This window comes from Micropterus dolomieu, linkage group LG22 (assembly GCF_021292245.1).
Source record: "Micropterus dolomieu isolate WLL.071019.BEF.003 ecotype Adirondacks linkage group LG22, ASM2129224v1, whole genome shotgun sequence".
NCBI lineage: Eukaryota > Metazoa > Chordata > Actinopteri > Centrarchiformes > Centrarchidae > Micropterus > Micropterus dolomieu.
Window position 1 is genome coordinate 2,200,598 of NC_060171.1, and position 11,702 is coordinate 2,212,299.

The window sequence follows — 11,702 nt, forward strand, 5'->3', positions numbered from 1 at the left end:
CAGTGTAAGAGCAGCAGACCGTGTCAGTATAAGAGCAGCAGAACGTGTAAGAGCAGCAGAACGTGTAAGAGCAGCAGAACGTGTAAGAGCAGCAGACGTGTCAGTATAAGAGCAGCAGAACGTGTAAGAGCAGCAGAACGTGTAAGAGCAGCAGACGTGTCAGTAGAAGAGCAGCAGACCGTGTCAGTAGAAGAGCAGCAGACCGTGTCAGTAGAAGAGCAGCAGACCGTGTCAGTAGAAGAGCAGCAGACGTGTCAGTATAAGAGCAGCAGACGTGTCAGTATAAGAGCAGCAGAACGTTTCAGTATAAGAGCAGCAGAACGTTTCAGTATAAGAGCAGCAGAACGTTTCAGTGTAAGAGCAGCAGAACGTTTCAGTGTAAGAGCAGCAGAACGTTTCAGTGTAAGAGCAGCAGAACGTTTCAGTGTAAGAGCAGCAGAACGTTTCAGTATAAGAGCAGCAGAACGTGTCAGTATAAGAGCAGCAGAACGTGTAAGAGCAGCAGAACGTGTAAGAGCAGCAGAACGTGTAAGAGCAGCAGACGTGTCAGTATAAGAGCAGCAGAACGTGTAAGAGCAGCAGAACGTGTAAGAGCAGCAGACGTGTCAGTAGAAGAGCAGCAGACCGTGTCAGTAGAAGAGCAGCAGACCGTGTCAGTGTAAGAGCAGCAGAACGTTTCCGTATAAGAGCAGCAGAACGTGTCAGTATAAGAGCAGCAGAACGTGTCAGTATAAGAGCAGCAGAACGTGTAAGAGCAGCAGACGTTTCCGTATAAGAGCAGCAGACCTGTCAGTGTAACAGCAGCACAGATCCACATCTGCTGTGGTTTTGTCTCAGGTGCAGGCCACCACCACCGCCCAGCCAATCAAAGTTCCTCAGTTTGTCCCTCCTCCTAGACTGATGCCTCGACCCACCTTTCAGCCACAGGTGCGTCCCTGTAAGACCCGCCTCCAAACCCTAACCCCTCAGATCAGTGTTTGTGGGCCCACATGAGGTGACTCGCTCACTCTCCAGCAGAGGGCAGTAGTACACCAAAGCAAACACTCATGCCTTGCTCCGTGGCACTAAAACATTGTTTGCTCTGTGCTGCCTCTACTCATCTCTTCTCCTCTCGTTGTGCTTTTTTTGATTTTCCTACTGACCTGTGAACGGGTTGTTTTGAAGGTTTCCTGCCTGTGAACGTGTGAGTGTGTGTTTACCTTTTGTGGTGAGAGCTTGTTTTTTCCTGCAGCTTCTTGGTATTTTGTGTTTCTGGCTGTCGGTGTGTTGTAACCCTTTAAGTGGAAACGTATCGGTGATGTTGGTGCCACTGGGAGCTCTGACCAGTTCGATAGTGGGATTACTATCAGTAATAACTGCTTTAGCACTTGGTAGTAGCAAGCAGTAGTATTAGTACTTGGATGTAGAAGCAACAACACTGCTGTAGTTCGTATCCATAAACGTTATTTAGTTGCTTTAGTAGAACATAACCACAAAATAAATGAACTAAAATAAACCGGGACAACAGGGGCAGCACACAAGTTACGTTATACATAATAGGGTGGAGGTCTTGGTCTTGACTGTGACGTTAGGGGTTTCAGGTACATTGAACTTAACAATCCTTTCTGTCCCTCTCAGATGTACCTGCCCTGCTGTGATCATACGATCTAGCTGCCCAAGAGAAACGTAAAATAGAAGAAAATGAAGTAGATAATGTATTTATTTTATTTGGAAAGGGACCATGTACTATATATCTGATGTATTTTACCAGAGTTCATTTAAAGCTCATTTTCATCTGCAGTCACAAGAAAGAACAACATAATAATAAATGGGGGACGGGGTATTAAATAAAGTTCACTCCAAGTCCATTACAGTTTCAGCCGTCATAGTGATATGTAATAACAGTAGCATCAGTAGCAGGAGTAAATTCAATGTAGTATTGACAGTATTAGTTAAAGTAATATTAGTAGAAATAGGAGCAGTCTCAGTGAAGACTTGCAATAAAAAAGTTTAAATATCTCAAACATTAAAAACATCAGCAACGAAACTTTAAAAGAGTGAGTGTCTCAAACTTTAGTTTGTATTGTGGCTTATTTTACTGGAAACCAGTCTGTCCCAGTTCATAGTTGTATGTATAGTATGTGTTTGACTTTCCATCATAGAGGATAGTTTAAAGTTTGTTAGAGAAGCATGAATGTGACAGATGTCTCTGTAAACCAATGCAGATATTGTTGTGTTACTTTTTTTTAAGAAGAAACAAGTTCTGGTACAATATAAGAATCCTACATGTGTTTAGTAATATACACTGAACAAAATTATAAAGGCAACACTTTTGTTTTTGCCCCTATTCATCATGAGCTGAACTCAAAGATCTAAGACTTTCACGTGGTTTACTATGTACACAAAAGGCCTATTTCTCTCTAATATTGTTCACAAATCTGTCAAAATCTGTGTTAGTGAGCACTTCTCCTTTGCTGAGAGAATCCATCCACCTCACAGGTGTGGCATATCAAGATGCTGATCAGACAGCATGGGGATTGCACAGGTGTGCCTTAGGCTGGCCACAATAAAAGGCCTTAGGCTGGCCACAATAAAAGGCCACTGCAAAATCTGCAGTTTCACTGTATTGGGGTGTCCGGAAACCAGTCAGTATGGTGGTGTGACCACCATTTGCCTCACGCAGTGCAACACAACTCCTCCTCATAGAGTTGATCAGGTTGTTGATTGCGGCCTGTGAAGTCTTGGTCCACCGATGAGGACGACGAGCATGCAGATGAGCTTCCCTGAGATGGTTCCTGACGGTTTGTGCAGAAATTCTTTGGTTATGCAAATCGATTGTTGCAGCAGCTGTCCAGGTGGCTGGTCTCAGACCATCTTGGAGGTGAAGATGCTGAATGTGGAGGTTCTGGGCTGGTGTGGTTACACTTGGTCTGCAGTAGTGAGGCCGGTTGGATGCACTGCCAAATTCTCTGAAACACCTTTGGAGACGGCTTATGGAGGAGAAATGAACATTCAGTTCAAGGGCATTCCTGCAGTCAGCATGCCAACTGCACGCTCCCTCAAAACCTGCGACATCTGTGGCGTTGTGTGATGGTAACATTTTGGAGTGGCCTTTTATTGTGGCCCGCCTAAGGCCTTTTATTGTGGCCAGCCTAAGGCCCACCTGTGCAATCCCCATGCTGTCTGATCAGCATCTTGATATGCCACACCTGTGAGGTGGATGGATTATCTCAACAAAGGAGAAGCGCTCACAGATTTTGACAGATTTTTGAACAATATTTGAGAGAAATAGGCCTTTTGTGAACATAAAGAACGTCTTAGATCAGCTCATGATGAATGGGGGCAAAAACAAAAGTGTTGCCTTTCTAATTTTATTCTGTGTAGTTTGTGATTAGTAGTATCAATACTTGTGATTATTAGTCAGGTGCTACACAGTCGGCGCCTGACCCCAGGCATCATCACTTTATTTCAAAAGATTTTAACTTAAGCACACAAATATGTAAAGTTACACACTTCGAAATTAGTAGCAGGATCCTTAGTAGTTAAGTAGTAGATACAGGAGTTTTAGTAGTAGTATTTGTACTGGAGTTGGGTTGAAACAGTAGTAATCATTAATAGTATCTGTTGCAGTAGTAGCAGAAGCAGCAGTAGAATCAGTGATAGTAACAGAATCTGTAGTATTAGTACAAGTATTAGTAGTAGAGCAGTCAGCCTGAGACAGAGCTCCACAGTGGCGTTACCCAGCAGCGTCAGGTCCTTTTCTGATTGGTTGTCTGTTGTTACCAGGTCAGGCCAAAACCGGCCACACCCACCAACGTCCCCATCGCCCCGGCCCCTCCCCCGCCCATGATGGCAGCCCCCCAGCTGCTCCAGAGGCCCGTCATGTTGGCTACCAAGCTGTCGTCCTCGCTGACCTCGGCGGCTCCCATCCACCAGGTCCGTATCGTTAACGGTCAGCCCTGCGGTAAGACCCCGCTGACAGGCATCGTCATCACCACGCCGGTCACCGCCGCCCCCACCCGCCTCGCCAGCCCCGCCCAGGCCCCCAACCCCACCCCTATCCCCACCCCGGCTCCTGCCCAGCCGATCCAGATCAGCAGCCTGACCACTGAGCCCAAGGTGAGAGTTCTACCTGAGTCCTGCACTGTGACAACACGCTGCTGGAAGCAGTCAGAGGGATTTTATCTCTCTCAGACTCTCTTTGCTTTTTAAACCTCTCATTATGACGTAGTGAAGACCTTCATCCTGCAGATTAACCTAAACACATTAACAATGATGAACTCTGAAAGACACACAAATAAACACAACCTGCTATATTTATTTTACTATATACTGTATACATACAATACAGCACAACAGTTGGTTTCATCAGCTATATAACAACCCTGTAAAGTACAGAAAATGAAATCAAACCTGAACAAAGAAGAGAGAACGAGAAAATATGCAGCTAATAAACACTTTATAATAAGAAGCCGAGGAGTCGGGAGCAGTTCATGCAGCTTAAGATCTGATCTAACTCAGTCCAGCAGCAACGTTTCTTTTTCCAGTCAGACTTTCAATTCTTCGTCCCAAAAGTATCACAAATCACATTCAATTAATCATCAGCCATGAGAATCATTGGCCGTGCTGTCTGAAGTAAGGCTGAACAATAATAATTCAGTATTATTGTTTTTGGACTTTAATCTTATTGTAATGATTAAATACTCTTAACTACACATTTATGTTGAAGTTGGAACTGGAAATAAAACAAATTATTTGTGCAGGTTTCTGACTCTCCAAGACTCTCGTGTTTTAAAAATGTGCAAACTTATGGCCTTATATTTTTCTTGTAGTTGTCTGTAGATCTCATGTTCAGACTCAAACAACGACCCGACCGTCCGTCACACAGTACTGTCTGACTTCCTGTCTGTGGCTCTCAGCTCATTGGTTCCTCTGTCCTCTCAGCAGACTGTTAAACCCGAGCAGAAGGCCGTCGTCAGCCTCCCCTCTTCCTCCACTCCTCCACTGTCTCCTCCTGCCAGACCCAAGAAAGAGGAGAGCCCAGAGGTACTGCAGACTAATGCATGATGGGATTCAGCATCGCTGGCGGTTCTGGTGATTAACTCTTTCATTTCTCTCTTTTAGAAACTGGCCTTCATGGTGTCCTTGGGTCTCGTAACACACGACCACTTGGAAGGTGAGTGACTGTTACCGGATGATCGTCCTGATGCTGGAGGTTTCTGCGTTAACACTTTCTGTTCTGATTGTAGAAATCCAGAGCAAAAGGCAGGAGAGGAAGAGAAGAACGACGGCCAACCCGGTGTACAGCGGCGCCGTGTTTGAACCCGAGGTACGAGCTCGGCTGATAAATCAGCGTGCCGAAATAATCGGCCGTTATGAGCACATTTAAAAACAAGCAATGTTGAACAAGGTGCTGCAATAAAAAAACAGACCAATCAGATGAAACGCTTGAGAATAAATAGAAACATGAAGCAACAGGACAGGAAGGTGTAGAATTTCAGTGTGACCTACGACTCCCATGAGTAACTACCTGCACATAGTGTTTGGTCATTGGTCCAATAGTGAAGCCTGTTGTCTTGTCCGACGACACCGCAAACAAGAAGAAGTTGTGGAGATTAAACTCTGCCGTTAATTATCAACTTAACCAGCGGCAGCGATGACAAAGCAAGCTTTTTTTTATTGCAGGGGAATCCACCAAACAAGCGCGTCTAGAATATAAAGTTGAACCTGTCACAGGGCAGCCACAGTCCCTCAGACCTGTCACACGCGACTGGTCGCATTCACGCACACGTCAACACGGCGGTCAGTCAGTGTGTGGAAAAAATGCACAGGAGAACGACGGAAAGGGCCGTTAAATGCTGTAAAAATGCAGATATCTTCATGGTGGTGTTTAAAAAAGAAAACGACCACTAGCAGGGCGGCGCTTATATCACATCATGATCATCATATCAGAACTACCTTTCCAGAGTTGATTCTATGTTTTAATACAAGTAGCCGTGCCCTGTAGGAAAGTAGTTTGTATGGGAATAATCTGGAAAATAAAGACCAGTGTACTCGTTTCAGGTGGACGTATCTCCAGTCACTCAGAGCTTCCAGAGCGTCATGATGAGAAACATAAATCCAAGCAGAGCTCTGAGGAAATGCAGATACTGATATAGACCTACATTCAATTTTAGTCCTGTTGCCTTAATTGTGGATCTTTGCTCTTTGTTTCCAATGTATAATTTTTCTACTCTGTATTACAGTATTTAGCCTATTGCAGTTTAGTTTTTATCTTTTCTATTCATCTTCTACACACATGCAGCACTTTTATTATACACAATAAGAAGCTGATCTTTTAATGTGGTTATCTTAAGGGACTAAAAAAAGAGCTTTACACACAACCTTATCAGAGCTAATGATAATATTAGTACATTTTAGCACGCCATAGGCAACTTTTAATAAAATGAAATGTAATTTACCAACAACAAAAATGTGGCTGGAAAATGCTGTGAGGCTAGTAACTTTGGAAAACCCTGTCGGTCGGGCTCTACAGTAAACATGCACTAAATATCTGGTTGAAAGTTCAGACAACACTGTCCTTCTGTGGTTTCCTTAAATATTTGTCAGTATCAGAAAAAGCTACAGCGATTAATCAACATGGGATCGACATCTTTCCGACACCTGCAGGAAATATTCCCAGTTTCAGCTTCTGGAGATTCGCTGCTTTTCGGATTATTTTAACACTTGTGTTGAACGTTGAAGCTGCGGTCGGCAACGTTTAAAGAACCCAGCGAGACACCGGATTGTTTTTCATATTCGTGTCAGATTTATTGATTTTATTTATCTGATTTATTGATCGCTGTCGGGATGAACAAATATAACAGGAGCTGCTTTAACTCTGGCCTGCTTCCACACAAACTAGAAATGAATCCACACAAACTAGAAATGAATAATTCCTTCAGTTTGATAATTAGTCGGTGAGAGATCTGCACCGTAAGAACACAGGTGTCAGGTTTGGTGGAGCCTGCACGTGAAAACTAACAAAATGAAATGGATTATTCCCATGAATTAAGTAAATAATTTGTCTTTTTCCCACTTCTGTTTCAGAGGAAAAAGAGTGCAGTGAGTTACCTGAACAGCCCTCTGCACCAGGGGACCAGGAAGAGAGGTCTGTATGAAATACTGATCCACAGGTCAAAGACCAGATACAGTAAGAGGGACGGGGAAAGATATAGAATCAGGTAGAGACGCAGCAGAGCCATAAAATACAGGTAAATCACAGTGCAGAAGGAGATATGTTGGGAGGGAAGGAATGTATGAATGTAGAAAAAGACTGTGTGCAGTTTTATCGAGGCTGGAGAGATCCAGTCCAGCAGAGACTAATATCTGACTCAGTACTAATAACATGCTGTTAAACAAGTCTTCCCTCTTTCCTGCTTTCTGTTTCCTGTCGCTTCAGTCGGGTTTAATGTCTAAAGCCGGATTTAAACTTGTCTGTCAGACTCAAAGAACCACCTCACATTACAAGAGATATTTCAGCTCGGGCTGCTTCAGGATTATTTCATGGACTTATTAACAAAGAGCGTCGGCCCCCTGCCAGGAAGCAAATTAAGAATCTAAACGTGATTACTGAGGCGATATAATAAAGACTTAATAAAAGCGGGAGTGGACATGTTCAGGTGAATCCAAGAACTTTATGAAAGTGTAGGCAGATGTGATGATTAGCTGCTTTTCTCTGTTTCAGATCATCCTAAACAAATCCTTCATTTTACATTCATTTTATAGATTTTAATGTAAACGCAGCTGCAGCCCGAGCTGACCTCTGGATCACCTTGATGAAGAAGTATAAATCCGGTTGAACCTTCACACCTGTTCTTTTCCCTGTGAATTGTCGAAAGGCATCCTGGGAAGTGTAGTTTTGAAAAAAATATCTAATTTCGACTGATATTTCAGTCCGATATTGGAGAGAATGACTGACTAATATTATGTTAATAATTTCAATAACTACTGTTTCTTACGTCTGTAGAATATGATGTGCGGGCCGGGACGCCTCTGCAGCACCAGTTAATTTAAAATAATTTCACACACACATCAGCTTTAACAAATATTGCACTTAACAGCAGCAGCTCATATTGTGATTCTGATAGAATTTGGATTAATCTTTCAGCCCTATTTACAGAAGCACCTGAGACGGGGTTGAGTCCTCAGATTCACTCCTAAACCAGGTGTTGTTGAAGATCACAAGTTAACGACGTGAATGAAAGAGACCGGAGTGGATTTAAAGCTGAGTGGCTCTCAGTGACTCGTGTGAATGGTCGCACGACTCTAATAAATAACGCGACTAACGTGAATCAGCTCTAATTACTTCACACCTCAATTTACTAAAATTGAATCCAAGAAGCTTCCACTTTCCAGGCTGTTTAATGAATGAGGTTTAACTTCTGACTCTAAATACCCTCAGCACAACCTCCATCTGACTTCACGTGTTCTCGGGAGAAAAGAATGAAAGTTGTGTAACTCTCTGTGTCAGATGTTCTCACTGCAGAAGCTTCAACGTGTGCTGTCATCAGAGGGCTGCAAGACTCAGGGTTTAGAAACACCGGGGGAGTTTACACGGGTCAGATAAAAACCTTTCTTAGAGGCTGTGTTTACTTTCACATCAAACATTAAAAATAATAAGTAAGACCTTACTTTGGGGAATGTAGAACAAACATTAGAGCTAAATAAGTAGTCCATGTCGCGATATATCTGCTAAAACTGCAGCAGCTTAGTGCGAAATATCTGTAAGTCACAGTTCTATTAAAAACACTCATTTAAAGGATCATCATCATATGATAATGACAATTGACAATTGAGCAGAGCATGATAAAGTTAATCCCCAAAACGAAAGCCCAGGGGTCGGTTGCACAAAAAGCCTTAAGTTAAGATTGAGTTAAGGTATCCTTAAAATACATTTGGTTGCACAAAACACCCTTATATGTTCTCTTTAAGGTTTCCTTAAAATGTTCACTTAAGCATTTGAGGTTTTCTCCTTATCTTGGTTTTATACTTAAGGAATCCCTTAAGTGTGTTAAGGTCTTTTGTGCAACGGTTTAGCAACCAAACTAAGGAAAAGAATTTAAGGTGCCTCTGGCTTTATCTTAACTGGAACATGGTTGAGTTTATGGTGATAAATGAAGAAACGTTATCCTGAGAAGAGGACCGGGAGAATCCAATAGATACGCTAAATGATGGGCAAAACAAGAAGGCTGTCAAATTTATCGCTAGCTAGCTAACTGAAGTTACTCTTACCAGTTTTATTGGGTTCCCTTTTATAATTAGTCTCTTTTTTTGGCAAGAACAGACAAGTTGTCATTCTTATTTTGGATCTGAATAAATTTTCGAAGCGATTTTCCTCCCACTTTTGTCGTTTTCTGTTATTTGCAGATCAAATTTGATCCTCCAGCAGTACGATATTTTCCTCGTCTGACCAATTTGGGTTTTTTTGTCTTCTTTTCTTTCCAACTTTGGACGGTAACAACAGGTCAAGTATGGTGCAAACAAACAGTCTCCATGGTAACAGTAGAATTTTACTACTAACACCTTAAGGGATTCTGTGCAACACCCTTTAGTAAATTCCTTAGCTAAGGAGAAATAAAGGCTAAAGTTTCATACTTTGCTACCGGCTCCTGGATTATAACTAGTGAATAAAACTAATTAACGTTGGGGGGGCGTGACCTGAGTGTTTCTAAACCCCGCCTACCGCCCTGGTGACAGACTTTAAAACTTGAACGTGGACAGGTGTGTTAACGTCTGACACAGATGTGTGCACTAGGTTGTAGTAGTGCTCGGCTTCAGCTCGCACGGAGCCAGTCTCCTGCACTAACACTGCTGTCTGTGCTTCTGACTCCTCCTCTTCCTCCCTTACCGCTCCCCTGTCTCATGCTAGCCAACGAAGACTCCCTTTCCAAGGTATGTCATACAGACTGTTTGTTTTTGTTTTCTTCCCCCCTCTCCATCTTTCTTTTTTCTTTGTTTTCCGTCTTTGTTGTCTGTCTCATTTCACCCAGGTCGCCCACCCAAATACAGCAGCGTCCCGGAGCTGGGCAGCCTCACCCCGACCTCCCCCTCCAGCCCCGTCCATCCCCTCCCCCTGCCCAGCCCCAGCTCTGGGGATGTAAGTAACGATGGGGGAGACGGACAGTTCAGAGGGTTGGAAACCCGGTCACACACAGTCCTATTGGCCCAGTAGCTCTGTCACTCATTTGCACCCCAAGACCTCCACAAACATTTCCATCAGTTTGTTGTCTCCATGTGATAACCATCAGTCATCAGTTTTACTCTCAGCCTTACAAAGTGAACAGAGTCCTGTAGCCCAGAGCATCCATGAATAACTACTACCCAAAACACATTCTAACTCCCAGATGTCCAGTAACTTCTCTGTGGGCTCAGTTATTTAACACACCATGACCATTAGATGTTGAAACAAGGCCAACTGTATACTAAACCAAACCAGATCACGGTGCCTCCCCCTGCCTTGGCTCTCCACAGATGGTTGGTGGGGCTCAGTTGGGCGGGGAAACTGATTGGTCCAATTCTTCCTCACAGGGAGACATCCATGAGGATTTCTGCACTGTGTGCAGACGCAGTGGCCAGTTGCTCATGTGCGACACGTGTTCTCGTGTTTATCACCTGGACTGCCTGGATCCACCCCTGAAAACCATTCCTAAAGGCATGTGGATCTGTCCAAAATGTCAAGATCAGGTAACCGCAGCAGCCGTGACTGATCCTGAGTCAGGGGGAAGGGGGTACCGCAGTCCAGAGAGGGGCCTCTCAGGGCCAGTAGCTGTACTTGACTGTAAAACTGCTTCTGCTGACCGGCCTTCTGCCACACTGTCCTGAACTTTAGGACTGTTCAATCCTTTGTAAGCATATACATGATGCAGTATTGTTTTCTGTGCTTCTGTCCCATTCATTGTGTCAGTAAAGATTGGCATCTCACACCCATTCACCCCATTGCTTGTCCCTTCTCCGGCCTCACCACAGGGTGGCGGCTAAATTTGTCTTCCTCAAAATCTGTTCCGAGTCTCAGCCTCTGTGACAACTCCGAGCTTCTCTCTGCAGATCCTGAAAAAAGAAGAAGCCATTCCCTGGCCCGGCACACTGGCTATTGTTCATTCCTACATCGCTTACAAAGAAGGTGACGTTAGATTATTTTCTTCTCTCCGACGTCTGCCGGGGAAATGTAGACGGTGCAGCAGTGACATGAACTGTGTTGTGTTTTATCGCTGCAGCTAAAGAAGAGGAGAAACAGAAGCTGATGAAATGGAGTTCTGAGCTGAAGCTGGAGCGAGAGCAGCTGGAACAGAGAGTCAAACAGCTCAGCAACTCCATAACGGTAAGAAACACAATCATACAGCTTCTTTTTTGATCCCGTTTCAGGTTGATAAAACACCCTGATTCACTAAACTCAGAGGCTAACAAATCTCTAGAGTCGCACGTGTTCGGCCGGCGCTGAGCGTTGAATTCAATGAGTTTTATTGACATTAGTTCCACCAAATGCCGAAATTGACGTTCAGTTCAAGGGCCTCAGATTACATGAATAGATTGGTTGTCAATTATTAAATGAATGGACTGGTGTGTTTGAATCATTTTTTAAGAAAGCTGGTTTTCTGTCCTCCAGGTACAACTTAGGTTCAGAAACACACATCTTTGCGTCAGGTGCAAGGGTATGATCGTTAACAAAAGCTAAAGAAAACCAC

At 43.7% G+C, this 11,702-nt stretch overlaps 1 protein-coding gene and 1 long non-coding RNA gene across 19 annotated transcripts in view; one reads left to right on the forward strand and one right to left on the reverse strand.

The window, feature by feature from the left end:
• The window catches only part of phf21ab (PHD finger protein 21Ab), a 57,774-nt gene that overhangs the window by 38,187 nt on the left and 7,885 nt on the right, over window positions 1-11,702 (forward strand). For 14 of the 18 annotated variants that reach the window (XM_046038197.1, XM_046038199.1, XM_046038213.1 and 11 more), the window contains exons 9-18: window positions 838-927; window positions 3,766-4,098; window positions 4,924-5,025; window positions 5,104-5,155; window positions 5,229-5,308; window positions 7,069-7,129; window positions 10,011-10,117; window positions 10,549-10,704; window positions 11,065-11,140; window positions 11,235-11,338. In XM_046038197.1, the coding sequence (XP_045894153.1) occupies window positions 838-927; window positions 3,766-4,098; window positions 4,924-5,025; window positions 5,104-5,155; window positions 5,229-5,308; window positions 7,069-7,129; window positions 10,011-10,117; window positions 10,549-10,704; window positions 11,065-11,140; window positions 11,235-11,338 (1,161 nt within the window). The remainder of the gene's footprint in view (window positions 1-837; window positions 928-3,765; window positions 4,099-4,923; window positions 5,026-5,103; window positions 5,156-5,228; window positions 5,309-7,068; window positions 7,130-10,010; window positions 10,118-10,548; window positions 10,705-11,064; window positions 11,141-11,234; window positions 11,339-11,702) is intronic. The other 4 variants (XM_046038198.1, XM_046038200.1, XM_046038204.1 and 1 more) reach the window with 3 other exon arrangements.
• LOC123962222 overlaps window positions 1-11,702 on the reverse strand; it is a 27,022-nt gene that overhangs the window by 5,163 nt on the left and 10,157 nt on the right. The gene's annotated exons all lie outside the window — the stretch shown is intronic.